This window comes from Diabrotica undecimpunctata, chromosome 5, assembly GCF_040954645.1.
Source record: "Diabrotica undecimpunctata isolate CICGRU chromosome 5, icDiaUnde3, whole genome shotgun sequence".
Classification (NCBI taxonomy): Eukaryota; Metazoa; Arthropoda; class Insecta; order Coleoptera; family Chrysomelidae; genus Diabrotica; species Diabrotica undecimpunctata.
In genome coordinates, this window is record NC_092807.1 from 71,715,547 (window position 1) to 71,737,785 (window position 22,239).

At 32.7% G+C, this 22,239-nt stretch overlaps 1 protein-coding gene across 1 annotated transcript; it reads right to left on the reverse strand.

Annotated features, from left to right (window-relative positions):
• Positions 1 to 6,666: 6,666 nt before the first annotated feature.
• On the reverse strand, positions 6,667 to 11,310 carry LOC140442256 (uncharacterized). The gene is made up of 6 exons (XM_072533332.1): positions 10,882 to 11,310; positions 8,918 to 9,011; positions 8,689 to 8,853; positions 7,860 to 8,021; positions 7,670 to 7,756; positions 6,667 to 7,620 (listed from the first exon to the last, which is right to left on the reverse strand). The coding sequence occupies exons 2-6, from the start codon at positions 9,008 to 9,010 to the stop codon at positions 6,667 to 6,669; spliced, it is 1,461 nt and encodes a 486-aa protein (XP_072389433.1). The 5' UTR covers position 9,011; positions 10,882 to 11,310.
• Between the last annotated feature and the right edge of the window lie 10,929 nt (positions 11,311 to 22,239).

A 22,239-nucleotide genomic window follows, 5' to 3' on the forward strand; every position in this document is an offset into this window, starting at 1 on the left:
CAGCCAAAACCCCTGAAAAACTCATGTGCGCTCCTCAATTTCCCTAACATAGACGCTTTCACAAACTGAACATCCAATAATGTCATGAAATTGTTGAACTGTAGACTTCCTATAAATTTCTTGAAAATAGTTTGTATCCCACGGGATCAGTCACAGATCATTGTTTAAAACTAAAAGGTAAATTGAGGACCAGAAATAATATTCTTCGCAAGCTTGTCAGCTAAAAATGAGGCGTACGTCCTTCCGCCTTTAAAACATAGACGCTTGCACTATATGCTTCTGCTGCCGAATATACCTTGATAGGCAAATTAACCATTCTTTCGTTTTGTGCACAACACTACTACCCATTTTAACACAAAAATATCTATTGCAGCACTTAACCATATTTATTTTGAGATAACCTTCTATCGAGATATAGTATACGAGATATCGAGTATACAAATAAGACCAGAACTAAAATAATAAAAAAGCTTTATACAAGATATCGCAGAAGAGTAGATGAAATAAAAGTAGTTTTTATTAATCGGGTGCTTACATAAAACGTACAAAGACATACTCACGTAAACAAAATACATTACGAAATTTCTGTAATAAAAAAAAACATCGAATTCGGCATTGAACTAATAAATTATATTAAATAAAAAAACAATATTTCTAAAAATGCAGAAAAAATAAAATTTTCTATGCAAGCGAACATTCCATTAAATAATAAGCCGAAATCCTTTTGTATCTATATACCTGTTTTTTAAAGAACCAGTTACCTTTTAGTACGTAGTTATACCAGGTAATAAGATATCCTCTGTTACACAGTGTAGTGCATATGACATTACACTGTCTACAAATAGTAGATAAAAATAAGAAGCCCATATAAACCGTTCAGGGTATATGTTGAAAATATACGGTATAATCGCACAGTTGCCAAACTCTCAGAGCTTACTTAAACCGATAAACGTATGGTTCAAATATACAATGAAAAAGATCTGAACGACCCCTATAATATATACTCGTGAACTAAACGATATACATTTATGATACAGGGGTATTTACGGGCTCCAAAAAATTTTTATAAATTATTAAACTCTACATGTTGATGAATCGACAGAACCAATATTATGGAATGGTCAAGTGAGCTCCGTATATCGGTATCCACTTGACCACGGAGCTCAATTAAACCTGAATTTTAACATGGGCGGAGTCCACTTTATGCCGTAGATATATATATATATATATATATATATATATATATATATATATATATATATATATATATATATATATATATATATATATATACGCACCAGTGGATAGCTCCTCCTTATATAGGAAATTTACATATAATAGGTCCTCCACTGTGGTAGGTCCTCCGTATACGGAGGACTTATCGCAATCATTATAAAAGAAGTCTAAACGTCATTCTAAACCATTGAGCAAAATTTCAGATGGATGAGTTATTGCATGTTTTTGTACGTTTGAATACTTTAGTTCAATATTATCGCCACATTACTTGTTGTGTCGCCAGCGTCGGCGTATATTTCGTTACGTATATTCAAATTATAGTTTACCGACCTTAGTTCTTCCTATTTTTATATTACGGTGGTTTAGTCCTCCTCTGGAATAATGATTCGAAAACTACTTAATAGTCTTCCAATCTTTCTTTAATATTTAAAGTAATATAATATATATATTTTAACAAAAAATCTGAATCAAAGTAGACAGTTTTTTGTTCACAATAAAAGTGATGGTGAAAACGAAAAATGAATTCAAATGTAAGGTATTTGTTATATTGTAAACGAATCTGATTATTTAAGGGCTATATATATATTATTGATAATCATTTGCAAATTTTTAACAAGGGCTAACGAAAAAAAAACATGTATATATGTTCGTTATAAATATTTAATTTTAATCATTATTTATATTTAAAAACAAATAATAAAAATATGAACAAAACTGAATATATAAACACAAATAAAAATAATAGTTTATTCGTCTTCCGGGTTTGGACCGTGTCATTTGTGAGTGACCCAAAAGTGGGTTCATCTCGACGTTTCGCTACAATTGTATGTAGCTTCTTCAGGAGAACAAAAAAAGAAAAAGAAAAACAAGAGACAGGAAGATGGGTAGTTAGCAACGGTAACTCAGTTACTCAACGCAACCAGAGGCGAATACTAACTACCAAGATGGGCATTTGGTCACAGTAACTCAACTACTCAACGCAGCCAGAGGTGAAAACCAAATGCCAGGACAGGGATTCACGTCGGCTGGAATTTTGGGAATTGTGCGGAGTGCCACTTCCACATTTGAAACTATTTCTTCGGTAGGAATTCTGGAAGGAGTGATAGCAAAATTAAGACCTTTAGATAGAAGACTGCTTTCTGCACTTGTTAATTGGTGAGAAGAAAGATTAACGACGGTGTTTTATCGGCTTGATGATAGGAAATGCGGTCTAAAAGTGACCAATCATCGACACTAAGAATACTGGAGAGTTCAAGATGCAGCTTAAAAAGTTTTTGGGATTGAAAATTAAGGGTTTTTCGAATATGTTGAATCCGTTCACGAAGTAGAGATAGGCTGGCTCGATGTAGAATTCGGGAAGAAGATGAAGAGGAAATGTGATGTTTTAGAACAAGAAAATTGGGAACCAAGTTATTATCACGACATCTAGAGAGGAAGGTGAGCGAAGAAAGTAGAGATGAAACTTTAGAGCGAAGATTGGAGAACTCTGAGGTTTTGCGGAATATAACCTCCCCGTAGAGGTTGGTCAAATGAAATCGTAGGCTTCCACGGCCAGAGTCAGAATTATAGTTTATTCGTCTTCCGGGTTTGGACCGTGTCATTTGTGAGTGACCCAAAAGTGGGTTCATCTCGACGTTTCGCTACAATTGTATGTAGCTTCTTCAGGAGAACAAAAAAAGAAAAAGAAAAAGAAAAACAAGAGACAGGAAGATGGGTAGTTAGCAACGGTAACTCAGTTACTCAACGCAACCAGAGGCGAATACTAACTACCAAGTCAAAACTCGTATTCAAGAGCATCAAAGATGCATTCGATCAGGTCTTTTCTCCCATTCTGCAGTTATTAATTTTCAATCCCAAAAACTTTTTAAGCTGCATCTTGAACTCTCCAGTATTCTTAGTGTCGATGATTGGTCACTTTTAGACCGCATTTCCTATCATCAAGCCGATAAAATCCTTCTTCTAAGCAACGAAACTCACAAAAAGAAATTCCAATCCCTTGTATCTAAGAAAAAATCACATTCCATCACTTCTACTTCTCATTCACCTCTTACTAACACCGTCGTTAATCTTTCTTCTCACCAATTAACAAGTGCAGAAAGCAGTCTTCTATCTAAAGGTCTTAATTTTGCTATCACTCCTTCCAGAATTCCTACCGAAGAAATAGTTTCAAATGTGGAAGCGGCACTCCGCACAATTCCCAAAATTCCAGCCGACCGTATCCGCTTTGACGTCGCTAAATGTCTTGATACAGCCAAAATCCCTACTTCCAATATATCTCGTGAGGAATTCATAGCTCTTAAAAATCTCCGTTCTCTTTCTGAGATAATAATCCTTCCTGCAGACAAAGGTAATGCCACAGTCATCCTGGATACTCCTTCCTACATAGAGAAAGTAAACGACTTACTTAGGGATACATCCTGTTATAATACAATTTCTCGAGATCCCACTCCTAGAGTCGAACGCGAAATTTCCCATGCCATCAAACAATCCGATCTTTCCGATGATGTTAAGAAGTCCATAGTTCCGAAAAACTCCATCTGCCCCAGAATTTACGGTCTTCCCAAAATCCATAAAGACAACGTACCTCTTCGTCCCATTGTGACTATGATTAACTCTCCTACCTACAAACTCGCAAAGTACTTGTCGAATCAGTTTAAGACCTATACTGGTCGTACCTCTTCTTATGTACGAAATTCCACACATTTCATCACCTTAATCTCCTCCCTCACGGTTGATCCCCAAGACATTCTCGTCAGTTTCGATGTATCATCCCTATTTACCAATATCCCCATACATGACTCTCTAGTTGTTCTGCGAGATCACTTGACCAATGATAACAAGTCTTTGGTTTTGGCAGATCTTGCGGAAAAATGACTCCTTTCAACATATTTTTCTTTTAGAGGCAATTTCTACAAACAAATATCTGGAACACCAATGGGTTCTCCCCTTTCCCCTGTCATTGCTGACATGTTCATGGAAGCCTTTGAGTCTTTAGCCCTAGAATCTTACCCCTTAAAACCAAAAGTCTGGTTCCGCTACGTTGATGATACATTTATCATCTGGCCCCATGGTCAACATACCCTTTCTCCCTTCCTAGATCATCTTAACTCACAACATCCGAGTATAAAATTCACAATGGAAGTAGAAAATAATCGGTCCCTTCCCTTTCTCGATGTGTTAGTCACCTCCAAGCCCAATGGCCGATTGGGTCACTCTGTTTATAGAAAAAAGACTCACACGAATCGTTACCTACATGCTTCATCACACCACCATCCTGCCCAAAAGAATTCTGTGATCAACTCTCTCATCCATCGGGCCATTTCGATTTCTGAACCTGACAACCTTAGAGAAGAACTTGGCCATCTGCAAAAAACCCTTGTCGCCAACGGTTACTCCAAGTCCACAATTCAAAATATTACACACCGACATCTACATCCCCCTTTACACCCTAGGACGACAAATTCAGAATCTTCGGGTAATACTCCTGTGGCTTTTCTTCCGTATATTCGAAGTGTCACTGATAGGATTGGCAAAATTCTTCGCAAAGAAGGTATCAGGACTACTTTTCGACCACCCAAGAAAATCTCCACAATATCTACCCTCTCCTAAGGACCCATTACCGCCCCTATCTTCCTGTGGTGTCTATTCTATTCCTTGTTCCTGTGGACAAGTGTATATTGGCGAAACTGGTCGTTCCGTCAAAACTCGTATTCAAGAGCATCAAAGATGCATTCGATCAGGTCTTTTCTCCCATTCTGCAGTTGCAGAACACTGTCAAGAAACCGGTCATTCCATATTGTTTGAAAAAACCCATATTATTTCTAAGAGCCCCTTCTTTTATTCCAGGAAAATCCGCGAATCTCTAGAGATCCGAAAAAATCCACATAATATCAATCGAGAGGAAGGATACTACTTGTCTCCCATCTGGAATCTTAGTCTAGAGCCGCCGTCCGGTCCCGCTACCACGATGCAGCCACATGATTGGCCAGCGCGCGCTTCTTGACGTTCGCGCCACGGAGTGTGACTATAAATAGAGCGGTAGCGGAGTAATCGTCGGATTCACTCCCTGCCTCTCGACGCGTTAGTGTTCTGAGCTGTTGGACGTGAATCCCTGTCCTGGCATTTGGTTTTCACCTCTGGCTGCGTTGAGTAGTTGAGTTACTGTGACCAAATGCCCATCTTGGTAGTTAGTATTCGCCTCTGGTTGCGTTGAGTAACTGAGTTACCGTTGCTAACTACCCATCGTGGAAGCCTACGATTTCACAAATAAAAATACTTAACGAAAACTCAGAATATATTGCAAAAACTGAATTTCGAAAAAAACTTGACATTTAACACTTTTTATATTCATTTTGAACGAAGACCTTTAATTTGAGCCAATTTTTATTTTTTAATATATCAGGATCTTTTAAAATCAGATCTTTACATTCCGATTTTTTGGGGGGCCTCTTTTGTTTAATGTGGGTTTTAAAATACATTTTGACTACTTTCTTCTGATTTTCTGTCCACGGAACTAAAACCCTTTTTTTATTTTTTTGCCTTCATATCCAATATTCCCTTTTTTTCATTATTACAACTTTCTGAACCTTTTGATTCAATAACATCATTGGTTTCATTTTTTTGTTCCCCAAATACCTCGTTATTATGTCCATCATCATCTTCCATAATGTCTTCTTCCAAATTTATCTCTATTTCTTCTAAACTTTTTCCCTTGAATTGACCTGCTTTACCTTTCTCCATTAACAGGAGCAACTTAGAGATCTTTACAGTTTGATAAATGTCATCGGGGAGTCTATATGAAGATCGATGAATTCCTAATGTGTGACCCATAAATGAAGCCAGTTGCTCCATGTCATTTTCCGACATGGTAAACAACTGGGTTAGCGTTGCTAGATGTTTTCTCAGCCTTGTACATGTAAGAGCACTAGGATTTTTAGCTCCGCATAATTTAGCATATTTTGACATTACTTCATACCCTCGAATTGGTTTATCAAATTTTGGATTAACAAAAAGGTAAATACTTGGTGTTTTTAAAAGTAAATCTCTACATTTTGTAATCATTTCTAAGTGTTCTTGTACATCCTTACTTACTAGGACGGGTACACCACGTCCCCTTTTACCTTTTATTACTATTCTTCTAAAACTTTTCATTAAAATTCTTTCGGTTTCTGAAATTGCTTCAGAAAATTCTTTATAACATTGATTATCTTTAGCGCTAATGTAACTCTGTATGGTCATTCTTTCTAATTCACCAGGGCGCCTTCTATTTAATAAGATAAGACGGCAATATATAGTTTCTAACAGAAACACGTAAGAATTAATATCATTATTATTTTTCTGTAATTTATCACAAGATTCATTTGCCCTTCGCACGAGATAGTTTTTCAATAGCATAAGGTCACTTGCTAGTGGTATTAACGTCACTTTGTTTCATTTTTTCATGTCTAAATCATTTGCAGCTTGACTGGAAATATCATATTTCCAATTTCCTTCTATTATTTGTATTAAAGATTTTAAGTCTGCTTTAGCGCTGGCACTTCTAACTGTAAACTCAGACTTTTTCGCATTAAGCATAAGTGCTATATCACAACACTGTTTTAATGTAGTGCCAATATTTTTAGCAAATGATGGAGCTTTAAAAGTTTTGCTCTCGTTATCATATTTTGAAACTATTTTAGTAGCAAAAACTAAAGAATCGTAATATTCTGGTTTCAACGAGCCAAAAAGCGTTTTGATTGAGGAACTATTTTTTCTTAGTTCGATAACAATTTTAGCTAATTCCCTCATTTTTCTTGACGCTACTGGTATAAAGTGTTGTTCTCTATGGATCTTCAAATATCTTGAGCCAAACGCACAAATGAGCGGATCTTTTTTAGCCACGAGTGATACATTGTCTGCTCGTATTCGAGGAAAAACAGTTTCTTTTAAATAAGTGTCCAATTTAAGGTGCCTTAATAAGAAATTTTGTGCTTGTGATTGGGAATTTCTGGTTACTGAATAAGGATTACATATTTTTCTGTGGCGCCATAAGTTTTTTGCCGAATACATGCCGAAGCAGTGATCACACGGTAGGTAGTTTGTATCTGCAGATCCTTTCCTAACTGGTTTTAAATTTGCAGAACCTAACAAATAGTTTCCCTTTTTTCTCAAAGCAAATAACAATTGCTTTCTCGTTTTACTTCTTGGAGGGTAAACCAAAATTTTTTGAACTTCTAATTCGCTTTGATGATTTCGTAGTATATGTCTAGGAAAATTTAATACAACTGATTCACAAAAGTAACAAAAAACAGATTTTTTTAAAGACTTCGTATTTATATTGCAAGTTTCTTCCACATGTTGATGGATATTTAGGCTGACAGAAGACGAAGGTGAATTAGATTGTTCCTAAAAAGTATGTGCTTTGAATTATATTGCTTATTTGAAATAAACTTACCTCAATATTTAACTCATCTTTGTTAACTTGTTTTGGACAAAAGTGGGAAGAAAAATTATTTATTTCTGGAGAACCTGAAGACTTTTCCTAAAAACCCAATTAAATAAATATTATATTTTTTCTGTTATCCATTTCAATATTACAGAGTACACAACACATTTTATTCTTTTAAAAGTTTTATTGCACTTACTGAAGAATCATCGAAGGGAACATAATTGGAATCTAACATTTCATCAGAAGCTGGTGATGGAGTTTCTAAGTCTGGAGAATCTGTGTTATCTTTATCACTTTCTTCAGGTGTGAAGATACTGTCAGGTGAACCATAAAATTGAGGGGAACTTAAGGATATTTCCTAAAATTATTTTTCATAGTAAAAAGTGACTGAAGTAGGGAAATACAGTAGGCGGTAAAATAAACAGTACTGAAATGAATATTGAAATGTATATGAATATCTATATATTTAGTATACATGATATAGCCTTACCAACATTATTCATGACGACGTTTCCGATAAAATAGATGTTAAAGATGCCCTCTGGCACTAAAAAAATCTAATTGGAGTTTGTTATTCCGGAATGTCAGACATTGTATCGGTCTGCCTCCATCAGCATTCCCCATATGTACGTATCATGTGGTGTTAGTTAGGTTAGGCCTGACAATTGCGATGGATATGGAAAATCACTGAACAGTATTCGAAGAGACTCACTGACCATGTGACAGATTGCCCGTCCTGCTAAAACTATTGTCGATTTTAAGCTTTTTGGACCGATTTCGCGACCTTTTCCGTATGATCGAAAATAGTACTCCACGATAAAAAAATTTTCTGCAAAACTAAGAACCATCCTGAAGCACCTAAAATTATCATGGCATTCACATAAGTTATAACGTCGTTCAGAAATCACTTAATACGTTTCGGCGCATGACACATACAAATCTGAGGCATACGCATTTTAGTACTGTTTATTTTGCCGCATACCGTTGATATTTGAGAATAAAATGCTCTTAAATGTTAAACTTACGGAAGAAATGTCAGATGCATTAGAATTTTCAATCGGTAATATTTCATTAGCGGTTTTTTTACCAACTTTATACTGATCTTCATCTTTGTTATGTTGTTCTTGTAGTGTAAAATTACAAGGGAGTATATTTTCTTTAGATCCACTATAAAATCGAGAGCTTTTGATCTACAAAATATTTTTTTTATTTAAGTATAAGCAATGTTTTTTTAAAAATCTAACTGGAACTTACCGAAAGAATTTCAGTTGAATTTACTTTCTCGCTTACTGATTGGTTAATTTTTACGGGACTTAACGCTCTGTTACAAAAACGAATTGGTTTCATCCTAAAAATATACTGGTGATAAAATATCTAAGTATTGTTTAACTGAGTGGGCAAAAATTTGAACCCTACTTTTTTTATACTCTTATACTTTTATACAAAATTTTTATGCTCGTATTGATGTTTTGGGGTCCCGGCCTGCTTGATCTGAAAATAATTTCAAGCACATGTTTACTTTTTAAAATTCAAGTTGTCCGTGACAGTTGAGAAAAAAAAATTTCATTTCGGTCAATAATACGGCAAAATTATATTAATAAAAGTTTTTCAAAATATGAAATTATGTCAAAATACAAAATTTCACAAAAATCGGATCAATTTCACTAAATCAGATACACTTGGTATTATAAAAAAACTATCCAACGGATTTTTTGCCGTAATCTATGCAACATTTAAATAAACAAAAAAATGATATCGTTGACAGAATAGAAGGCATAAAATTATCACCGATAAAATGAAACTTGCTAAGCAGGCAATTTTACGTGTAAATGAATCATTTTCTTGAATTTACGACTCTATTCTGACCTGAATCGAATTTTTTTTATCTAAATTGGCATCTTAATATTATTTTTATCTTGAAAAAAAAAGTATATCTACTAAAATAAATAAATTATTTTCAAACTCTTTCAAACTAGTTTAACAAACAGTTTGAATTTTCAAAGCCTTAACCATTGACCAGTTTGACTTGACTTGAATTATTTGCCAAAGTTTGACAGAGTACGCCATGATAAGCTAAGCGATATTCTTGAAAGAGAGGACATAGATAATAAAGATCTGCGAATAATTCTCAATATAAATATATTGGAATCAGGAAAATATCATAAAAATAAAAAATAAGACATCACAGGCAATAGAAATACGTAGAGGAGTATGACAGGGAGGCATCTTGTCACCGCTGCTATGTAATGTTTATAGTGAAAGCATCTGCCAGAAACCCCTTTTGCAAGCAAACGAATGAATCGTAATCAGTGGAGAGGTTATAAATAATATTGAATACGCGGATGACACTGTATTAGTTGCAAGAACAGTAGAAGAATTACAACGATTACTTACAAACATAAATATTGCTTGCAACAATTATGGCATAAATATCAATATAAGAAAACAAGTAGGTATATGGTCTTCAGTGAAAACATGACACAACCAGCATATATTAGTATAAACAGCATTCAAATTGAAAAAGTATCAAGTTACAAATACTTGGGAACTTATTAAGAAGGAAAGGAAAAGACCCAGAAATTTTTACCAACGATAAAATGAAGCAAAGAATATTTGGGCCACCTAATGAAAGGACATAAATACGCATTACTTCAAAATATAATTCAAGGAAAAATAAAAGGAAAACGGAATCTGGACCGTAAAAGAATGGTTGCGGATTTTGAAAGAGTTTTTTGGCTGCACCACTAATGAACTCTTTAGGTCAGCTGTAAACAAGGTCAGGATAGCCTTGATGATTTCCAATCTCCGATAGGAGTGACACAGGAAGAAAAATTATTTGTCAGAAGGATTGACTTGAGTTTGACTGGAAATTAAGTCAAACTCAAGTCAATTTCAAACATTCAAGTCAAACTTGTGCAACTCTAACCAGCCGAGACGCCAAAATAGCAAAACGAGATTCAAAAATGTTTGATCCATTACATGTATAGTTAAATCAATCCCTTGATACACTGTATAATATGTGTTTATAAATGTAGTTCAGATATATTTGTAAAGTGTACAAAAATATCTGATGTGTAATGTGGAGAAGACAGAAAATATATTATTTTGCATAATTATCTAGTAGTTTTGTTCAATCCAACTACCTATTAAATTGAAACAATATTAAATTGTATTTATTACCCGTTCTGTAACAAAATAAAAATTATATAAGTACATACCTAGAGTTTCCAGTGCACTACACGTGTAATATGAATAAAGAATATTTTATCACTGCAAAACAAAACATTAGAAATCGTTAGGCTTACAGATTTTTTCGCGCCAAATATACTCTAATATATTATTTGGTTTACGTATCCACCGTCGTTTAGTCTCTGATTTATATTTGGAGGAGTAAACCACTGTAATGTAGTTTTGACGTATATTTTGAATAGCAGAAAGATTTATTTTGTTAATTTAATATACATTGGAGGAGGTATGTATAGTAATTTTAGATGGAAGACCAATTGATTTTAATTTGGTAATTGTATAAAAAATTATAATGTTTTTATTTTCGATACATTATAAGAATTGTAAAAAAATTAATATACACGAATAATATTTTAAAGATATTCACTCCTTCTAGAAGACGACTTATAACCGCATTTTGAAAAGAGGAGCTATAGTCGGGTCGTGTAAATATATATATATATATATATATATATATATATATATATATATATATATATATATATATATATATATATATATATATATACGCACCAGTGGATAGCTCCTCCTTATATAGGAAATTTACATATAATAGGTCCTCCACTGTGGTAGGTCCTCCGTATACGGAGGACTTATCGCAATCATTATAAATGAAGTCTAAACGTCATTCTAAACCATTGAGCAAAATTTCAGATGGATGAGTTATTGCATGTTTTTGTACGTTTGAATACTTTAGTTCAATATGATCGCCACATTACTTGTTGTGTCGCCAGCGTCGGCGTATATTTCGTTATGTATATTCAAATTATAGTTTACCGACCTTAGTTCTTCCTATTTTTATATTACGGTGGTTTAGTCCTCCTCTGGAATAATGATTCGAAAACTACTTAATAGTCTTCCAATCTTTCTTTAATATTTAAAGTAATATAATATATATATTTTAAACGAATATACATTATATTGTAAACGAATCTGATTATATTTAAGGGCTATATATATATTATTGATAATCATTTGTAAATTTTTAACAAGGGCTAACGAAAAAAAAACATGTATCTATGGTCGTTATAAATATTTAATTTTAATCATTATTTATATTTAAAAACAAATAATAAAAATATGAACAAAACTGAACATATAAACACAAATAAAAATACTTAACGAAAACTCAGAATATATTGCAAAAACTGAATTTCGAAAAAAACTTGGACATTTAACACTTTTTATATTCATTTTGAACGAAGACCTTTATTTTGAGCCAATTTTTATTTTTTAATATATCAGGATTTTTTAAAATCAGATCTTCACATTCCGATTTTTTGGGGGGCCTCTTTTGTTTAATGTGGGTTTTAAAATACATTTTGACTACTTTCTTCTGATTTTCTGTCCACGGAACTAAAACCCTTTTTTATTTTTTGCCTTCATATCAATTATTCCCTTTTTTCATTATTACAACTTTTTGGACCTTTTGATTCAATAACATCATTGGTTTCATTTTTTTGTTCCCCAAATACCTCGTTATTATGTCCATCATCATCTTCCATAATGTCTTCTTCCAAATTTATCTCTATTTCTTCTAAACTTTTTCCCTTGAATTGACCTGCTTTACCTTTCTTCATTAACAGGAGCAACTTAGAGATATTTACAGTTTGATAAATGTCATCGGGGAGTCTATATGAAGATCGATGAATTCCTAATGTGTGCCCCATAAATGAAGCCAGTTACTCCATGTCTTTTTCCGACATGGTAAACAACTGGGTTAGCGTTGCTAGATGTTTTCTCAGCCTTGTACATGTAAGAGCACTAGGATTTTTAGCTCCGCATAATTTAGCATATTTTGACATTACTTCATACCCTCGAATTGGTTTATCAAATTTTGGATTAACAAAAAGGTAAATACTAGGTGTTTTTAAAAGTAAATCTCTACATTTTGTAATCATTTCTAAGTGTTCTTGTACATCCTTACTTACTAGGAGGGGTACACCACGTCCCCTTTTACCTTTTATTACTATTCTTCTAAAACTTTTCATTACAATTCTTTCGGTTTCTGAAATTGTTTCAGAAAATTCTTCATAACATTGATTATCTTTAGCGCTAATGTAACTCTGTATGGTCATTCTTTCTAATTCACCAGGGCGCCTTCTATTTAATAAGATTAGACGGCAATATATAGTTTCTAACAGAAACATGTAAGGACTAATATCATTATTATTTTTCTGTAATTTATTACAAGATTCATTTGCCCTTCGCACGAGATAGTTTTTCAATAGCTTAAGGTCACTTGCTAGTGGTATTAACGTCACTTTGTTCTATTTTTTCATGTCTAAATCATTTGCAGCTTGACTGGAAATATCATATTTCCAATTTCCTTCTATTATTTGTATTAAAGATTTTAAGTCAGCTTTAGCGCTGGCACTTTTAACTGTAAACTCAGACTTTTTCGCATTAAGCATAAGTGCTATATCACAACACTGTTTTAATGTAGTGCCAATATTTTTAGCAAATGATGGAGCTTTAAAAGTTTTGCTCTCGTTATCATATTTTGAAACTATTTTAGTAGCAAAAACTAAAGAATCGTAATATTCTGGTTTCAATGAGTCAAAAAGCGTTTTGATTGAGGAACTATTTTTTCTTAGTTCGATAACAATTTTAGCTAATTCCCTCATTTTTCTAACTCGCTTTTCTAACTGGTTTTAAATTTGCAGAACCTAACAAATAGTTTCCCTTTTTTCTCAAAGCAAATAACAATTGCTTTCTCGTTTTACTTCTTGGAGGGTAAACCAAAATTTTTTTAACTTCTAATTTGCTTTGATGATTTCGTAGTATATGTCTAGGAAAATTTAATACAACTGATTCACAAAAGTAACAAAAAACAGATTTTTTTAAAGACTTCGTATTTATATTGCAAGTTTCTTCCACATGTTGATGGATATTTAGGCTGACAGAAGACGAAGGTGAATTAGATTGTTCCTAAAAAGTATGTGCTTTGAATTATATTGCTAAAATATTTGAAATAAACTTACCTCAATATTTAACTCATCTTTGTTAACTTGTTTTGGACAAAAGTGGGAATTATTTATTTCTGGAGAACCTAAAGACTTTTCCTAAAAACCCAATTAAAAAAATATTATATTTTTCCGTTATCCATTTCAATATTACAAAGTACACAACACATTTTATTCTTTTAAAAGTTTTATTGCACTTACTGAAGAATCATCGAAGGGAACATAATTGGAATCTAACATTTTATCAGAAGCTGGTGATGGAGTTTCTAAGTCTGGAGAATCTGTGTTATCTTTATCACTTTCTTCAGGTGTGAAGATACTGTCAGGTGAACAATAAAATTGAGTGGAACTTAAGGATATTTCCTAAAATTATTTTTCATAGTAAAAAGTGACTGAAGTAGGGAAATACAGTATGCGGTAAAATAAACAGTACTGAAATAAATATTGAAATGTATATGAATATCTATATATTTAGTATACATGATATAGCCTTACCAACATTATTCACGACGACGTTTCCGATAAAATAGATGTTAAAGATGCCCTCTGGCACTAAAAAAATCTAATTGGAGTTTGTTATTCCGGAATGTCAGACATTGTACAGATACATGTACGTATCATGTGGTGTTAGTTAGGTTAGGCCTGATAATTGCGATGGGTATGGAAATCACTGAACAGTATTCGAAGAGACTCACTGACCGGGTGACAGATTGCCCGTCCTGCTAAAACTATTGTTGATTTTAAGCTTTTTGGACCGATTTCGCGACCTTTTCCGTATGATCGAAAATAGTACTCCACGATAAAAAAAATTTCTGCAAAACTGAGAACCATCCTGAAGCACCTAAAATTATCATGACATTCACATAAGTTATAACGTCGTTCAGAAATCACTTAATACGTTTCGGCGCATGACACATACTAATCTGAGGCATACGCATTTTAGTACTGTTTATTTTGCCGCATACCGTTCATATTTGAGAATAAAATGCTCTTAAATGTTAAACTTACGGAAGAAATGTCAGATGCATTCAGATATATTTGTAAAGTGTACAAAAATATCTGATGTGTAATGTGGAGAAGAGAGAAAATATATTATTTTGCATAATTATCTAGTAGTTTTATTCAATCCAACTACCTATTAAATTGAAACAATATTAAATTGTATTTATTACCCGTTCTGTAACAAAATAAAAATTATATAAGTACATACCTAGAGTTTCCAGTGCACTACACGTGTAATATGAATAAAGAATATTTTATCACTACAAAACAAAACGTTAGAAATCGTTAGGCTTACAGATTTTTTCGCGCCAAATATACTCTAATATATTATTTGGTTTACGTATCCACCGTCGTTTAGTCTCTGATTTATATTTGGAGGAGTAAACCACTGTAATGTAGTTTTGACGTATATTTTGAATAGCAGAAAGATTTATTTTGTTAATTTAATATACATTGGAGGAGGTATGTATAGTAATTTTAGATGGAAGACCAATTGGTTTTAATTTGGTAATTGTATAAAAAATTATAATGTTTTTATTTTCGATACATTATAAGAATTGCAAAAAATTTAATATACACGAATAATATTTTAAAGATATTCACTCCTTCTAGAAGACGACTTATAACCGCATTTTGAAAAGAGGAGCTATAGTCGGGTCGTGTAAATATATATATATATATATATATATATATATATATATATATATATATATATATATATATATATATATATATATATATATATATATATATATATATATATATATATATATATATATATACGCACCAGTGGATAGCTCCTCCTTATATAGGAAATTTACATATAATAGGTCCTCCACTGTGGTAGGTCCTCCGTATACGGAGGACTTATCGCAATCATTATAAAAGAAGTCTAAACGTCATTCTAAACCATTGAGCAAAATTTCAGATGGATGAGTTATTGCATGTTTTTGTACGTTTGAATACTTTAGTTCAATATGATCGCCACATTACTTGTTGTGTCGCCAGCGTCGGCGTATATTTCGTTACGTATATTCAAATTATAGTTTACCGACCTTAGTTCTTCCTATTTTTATATTACGGTGGTTTAGTCCTCCTCTGGAATAATGATTCGAAAACTACTTAATAGTCTTCCAATCTTTCTTTAATATTTAAAGTAATATAATATATATATTTTAACAAAAAATCTGAATCAAAGTAGACAGTTTTTTGTTCACAATAAAAGTGATGGTGAAAACGAAAAATGAATTCAAATGTAATTTATTTGTTATATTGTAAACGAACCTGATTATTTAAGGGCTATATATATATATATATTATTGATAATCATTTGTAAATTTTTAACAAGGGCTAACGAAAAAAAAAAACATGTATATATGTTCGTTATAAATATTTAATTTTAATCATTATTTATATTTAAAAACAAATAATAAAAATATGAACAAAACTGAATATATAAACACAAATAAAAATACTTAACGAAAACTCAGAATATATTGCAAAAACTGAATTTCGAAAAAAACTTGACATTTAACACTTTTTATATTCATTTTGAACGAAGACCTTTATTTTGAGCCAATTTTTATTTTTTAATATATCAGGATTTTTTAAAATCAGATCTTCACATTCCGATTTTTTGGGGGGCCTCTTTTGTTTAATGTGGGTTTTAAAATACATTTTGACTACTTTCTTCTGATTTTCTGTCCACGGAACTAAAACCCTTTTATTTATTTTTTGCCTTCATATCCAATACTCCCTTTTTTTCATTATTACAACTTTCTGAACCTTTTGATTCAATAACATCATTGGTTTCATTTTTTTGTTCCCCAAATACCTCGTTATTGTGTCCATCATCATCTTCCATAATGTCTTCTTCCAAATTTATCTCTATTTCTTCTAAACTTTTTCCCTTGAATTGACCTGCTTTACCTTTCTCCATTAACAGGAGCAACTTAGAGATCTTTACAGTTTGATAAATGTCATCGGGGAGTCTATATGAAGATCGATGAATTCCTAATGTGTGACCCATAAATGAAGCCAGTTGCTCCATGTCATTTTCCGACATGGTAAACAACTGGGTTAGCGTTGCTAGATGTTTTCTCAGCCTTGTACATGTAAGAGCACTAGGATTTTTAGCTCCGCATAATTTAGCATATTTTGACATTACTTCATACCCTCGAATTGGTTTATCAAATTTTGGATTAACAAAAAGGTAAATACTTGGTGTTTTTAAAAGTAAATCTCTACATTTTGTAATCATTTCTAAGTGTTCTTGTACATCCTTACTTACTAGGACGGGTACACCACGTCCCCTTTTACCTTTTATTACTATTCTTCTAAAACTTTTCATTAAAATTCTTTCGGTTTCTGAAATTGCTTCAGAAAATTCTTCATAACATTGATTATCTTTAGCGCTAATGTAACTCTGTATGGTCATTCTTTCTAATTCACCAGGGCGCCTTCTATTTAATAAGATAAGTCGGCAATATATAGTTTCTAACAGAAACACGTAAGAATTAATATCATTATTATTTTTCTGTAATTTATCACAAGATTCATTTGCCCTTCGCACGAGATAGTTTTTCAATAGCATAAGGTCACTTGCTAGTGGTATTAACGTCACTTTGTTCCATTTTTTCATGTCTAAATCATTTGCAGCTTGACTGGAAATATCATATTTCCAATTTCCTTCTATTATTTGTATTAAAGATTTTAAGTCAGCTTTAGCGCTGGCACTTCTAACTGTAAACTCAGACTTTTTCGCATTAAGCATAAGTGCTATATCACAACACTGTTTTAATGTAGTGCCAATATTTTTAGCAAATGATGGAGCTTTAAAAGTTTTGCTCTCGTTATCATATTTTGAAACTATTTTAGTAGCAAAAACTAAAGAATCGTAATATTCTGGTTTCAACGAGTCAAAAAGCGTTTTGATTGAGGAACTATTTTTTCTTAGTTCGATAACAATTTTAGCTCATCATCATCATATAACGGGGGTCCTACGGCGATTGCCGCTTCCCGCATTTCAGCCTCCATCTTTTCCTATCTCTCCAATCTCCCTCTTCTAAGCCTCTAGATTGCATTGTTTTTGTAATTTCTCTTCTCCAGGAATTTGGTGGTCTTCCCCTTTTCCTTCTTTCTGGCGGAACATACATTAAGGCTTTCTTTGGCCACCGCTCCTCCTCCATTCTCATCACGTGACCATACCATTGTAACTGCCTTCCTTGTATTCTATCTGAAAGAGTATCTCTAATTCCTGTACGGTTTCGTATTTCCTCATTCCTGATTCTTTCCATTCTCGATACTCGACATGACCTTCTAAGATAATCCATTTCCACAACGTCTACTTTATCTCGTTCATTCTTTGTCATCGTCCAACATTCGGCACCATATGTGGTAATTGGTTCTACAATTGCTCTGTATACGCGAAGTTTGGTATGCATCTTTATTTTATTAGACCACAGTAATGAATTCAGTATTCGGATGCATTTTTTCCCTTGGGTTATTCGGTTTTGTACATCTATCTTAACTCTGCCATCTGCTGATATGATGCTTCCTAGATATTTATACTGGTTGCAGCCTTTTATGACTGCGTTTTCAAGCCTCAGATCTGTGGTATTTCCTCCAATTTTTAAATATTCTGTTTTGCTTATATTTACAGTAAGCCCCCATTTGGCATATTCCTCAAATAATTTTCGATTCATATAATTTATATCTTCCTCATCGGTTGCAACCACCAGCTGATCATCTGCAAACAACAATGTATACAGAGTTTCTTGTCCCACTTCGATGCCCATAAATCTACATTTATTTCTTCAATTCCTCAATGCTTCTTGGACGTATATTTTAAAGAGTGTCGGTGACAAACAGCATCCTTGCTTTAGGCCTTTAGTGACTTTAAATTCATTTGAGGTTCTGGTTCCAATTTTTACACAACTAACTGCATTTTCGTACAATTTATATATCGCTCGGATATACGTCGAATCCAATCCGGACCTTTTGAGGACCTCAAACATTTTCTTTAACGGGACACTATCATATGCTTTCTCAAGGTCTATAAATACCAAATGGGTCTCTCTACTTCTTTCGACACGCTTTTTAGCTAATTCCCTCATTTTTCTTGACGCTACTGGTATAAAGTGTTGTTCTCTATGGATCTTCAAATATCTTGAGCCAAACGCACAAATGAGCGGATCTTTTTTAGCCACGAGTGATACATTGTCTGCTCGTATTCGAGGAAAAACAGTTTCTTTTAAATAAGTGTCCAATTTAAGGTGCCTTAATAAGAAATTTTGTGCTTGTGATTGGGAATTTCTGGTTATTGAATAAGGATTACATATTTTTCTGTGGCGCCATAAGTTTTTTGCCGAATACATGCCGAAGCAGTGGTCACACGGTAGGTAGTTTGTATCTGCAGATCCTTTCCTAACTGGTTTTAAATTTGCAGAACCTAACAAATAGTTTCCCTTTTTTCTCAAAGCAAATAACAATTGCTTTCTCGTTTTACTTCTTGGAGGGTAAACCAAAATTTTTTGAACTTCTAATTCGCTTTGATGATTTCGTAGTATATGTCTAGGAAAATTTAATACAACTGATTCACAAAAGTAACAAAAAACAGATTTTTTTAAAGACTTCGTATTTATATTGCAAGTTTCTTCCACATGTTGATGGATATTTAGGCTGACAGAAGACGAAGGTGAATTAGATTGTTCCTAAAAAGTATGTGCTTTGAATTATATTGCTTATTTGAAATAAACTTACCTCAATATTTAACTCATCTTTGTTAACTTGTTTTGGACAAAAGTGGGAAGAAAAATTATTTATTTCTGGAGAACCTGAAGACTTTTCCTAAAAACCCAATTAAATAAATATTATATTTTTTCTGTTATCCATTTCAATATTACAGAGTACACAACACATTTTATTCTTTTAAAAGTTTTATTGCACTTTCTGAAGAATCATCGAAGGGAACATAATTGGAATCTAACATTTCATCAGAAGCTGGTGATGGAGTTTCTAAGTCTGGAGAATCTGTGTTATCTTTATCACTTTCTTCAGGTGTGAAGATACTGTCAGGTGAACCATAAAATTGAGGGGAACTTAAGGATATTTCCTAAAATTATTTTTCATAGTAAAAAGTGACTGAAGTAGGGAAATACAGTAGGCGGTAAAATAAACAGTACTGAAATGAATATTGAAATGTATATGAATATCTATATATTTAGTATACATGATATAGCCTTACCAACATTATTCATGACGACGTTTCCGATAAAATAGATGTTAAAGATGCCCTCTGGCACTAAAAAAATCTAATTGGAGTTTGTTATTCCGGAATGTCAGACATTGTATCGGTCTGCCTCCATCAGCATTCCCCATATGTACGTATCATGTGGTGTTAGTTAGGTTAGGCCTGATAATTGCGATGGATATGGAAAATCACTGAACAGTATTCGAAGAGACTCACTGACCGTGTGACAGATTGCCCGTCCTGCTAAAACTATTGTCGATTTTAAGCTTTTTGGACCGATTTCTCGACCTTTTCCGTATGATCAAAAATAGTACTCCACGATAAAAAAATTTTCTGCAAAACTAAGAACCATCCTGAAGCACCTAAAATTAGTATGGCATTCACATAAGTTATAACGTCGTTCAGAAATCACTTAATACGTTTCGGCGCATGACACATACAAATCTGAGGCATACGCATTTTAGTACTGTTTATTTTGCCGCATACCGTTCATATGAGAATAAAATGCTCTTAAATGTTAAACTTACGGAAGAAATGTCAGATGCATTAGAATTTTCAATCGGTAATATTTCATTAGCGGTTTTTTTTACCAACTTTATACTGATCTTCATCTTTGTTATGTTGTTCTTGTAGTGTAAAATTACAAGGGAGTATATTTTCTTTAGATCCACTATAAAATCGAGAGCTTTTGATCTACAAAATATTTTTTTTATTTAAGTATAAGCAATGTTTTTTTAAAAATCTAACTGGAACTTACCGAAAGAATTTCAGTTGAATTTACTTTCTCGCTTACTGATTGGTTAATTTTTACGGGACTTAACGCTCTGTTACAAAAACGAATTGGTTTCATCCTAAAAATATACTGGTGATAAAATATCTAAGTATTGTTTAACTGAGTGGGCAAAAATTTGAACCCTACTTTTTTTATACTCTTATACTTTTATACAAAATTTTTATGCTCGTATTGATGTTTTGGGGTCCCGGCCTGCTTGATCTGAAAATAATTTCAAGCACATGTTTACTTTTTAAAATTCAAGTTGTCCGTGACAGTTGAGAAAAAAAAAATTTCATTTCGGTCAATAATACGGCAAAATTATATTAATAAAAGTTTTTCAAAATATGAAATTATGTCAAAATACAAAATTTCACAAAAATCGGATCAATTTCACTAAATCAGATACACTTGGTATTATAAAAAAACTATCCAACGGATTTTTTGCCGTAATCTATGCAACATTTAAATAAACAAAAAAATGATATCGTTGACAGAATAGAAGGCATAAAATTATCACCGATAAAATGAAACTTGCTAAGCAGGCAATTTTACGTGTAAATGAATCATTTTCTTGAATTTACGACTCTATTCTGACCTGAATCGAATTTTTTTTTATCTAAATTGACATCTTAATATTATTTTTATCTTGAAAAAAAAAAGTATATCTACTAAAATAAATAAATTATTTTCAAACTCTTTCAAACTAGTTTAACAAACAGTTTGAATTTTCAAAGCCTTAACCATTGACCAGTTTGACTTGACTTGAATTATTTGCCAAAGTTTGACAGAGTACGCCATGATAAGCTAAGCGATATTCTTGAAAGAGAGGACATAGATAATAAAGATCTGCGAATAATTCTCAATATAAATATATTGGAATCAGGAAAATATCATAAAAATAGAAAATAAGACATCACAGGCAATAGAAATACGTAGAGGAGTATGACAGGGAGGCATCTTGTCACCGCTGCTATGTAATGTTTATAGTGAAAGCATCTGCCAGAAACCCCTTTTGCAAGCAAACGAATGAATCGTAATCAGTGGAGAGGTTATAAATAATATTGAATACGCGGATGACACTGTATTAGTTGCAAGAACAGTAGAAGAATTACAACGATTACTTATAAACATAAATATTGCTTGCAACAATTATGGCATAAATATCAATATAAAAAAAACAAGTAGGTATATGGTCTTCAGTGAAAACATGACACAACCAGCATATATTAGTATAAACAGCATTCAAATTGAAAAAGTATCAAGTTACAAATACTTGGGAACTTATTAAGAAGGAAAGGAAAAGACATAGAAATTTTTACCAACGATAAAATGAAGC

Excerpts from the sequence above, each read along its gene's own strand:
- LOC140442256 (XM_072533332.1), bottom strand. The coding sequence starts at position 9,010 with ATGAAACCAATTCGTTTTTGTAACAGAGCGTTAAGTCCCGTAAAAATT. Across the intron at positions 8,022-8,688 it reads ATGCATCTGACATTTCTTCC|GAAATATCCTTAAGTTCCCC; the intron begins GTAAGTTTAACA and ends AAATAATTTTAG. Across the intron at positions 7,757-7,859 it reads TTCCCTTCGATGATTCTTCA|GAAAAGTCTTCAGGTTCTCC; the intron begins GTAAGTGCAATA and ends TTGGGTTTTTAG.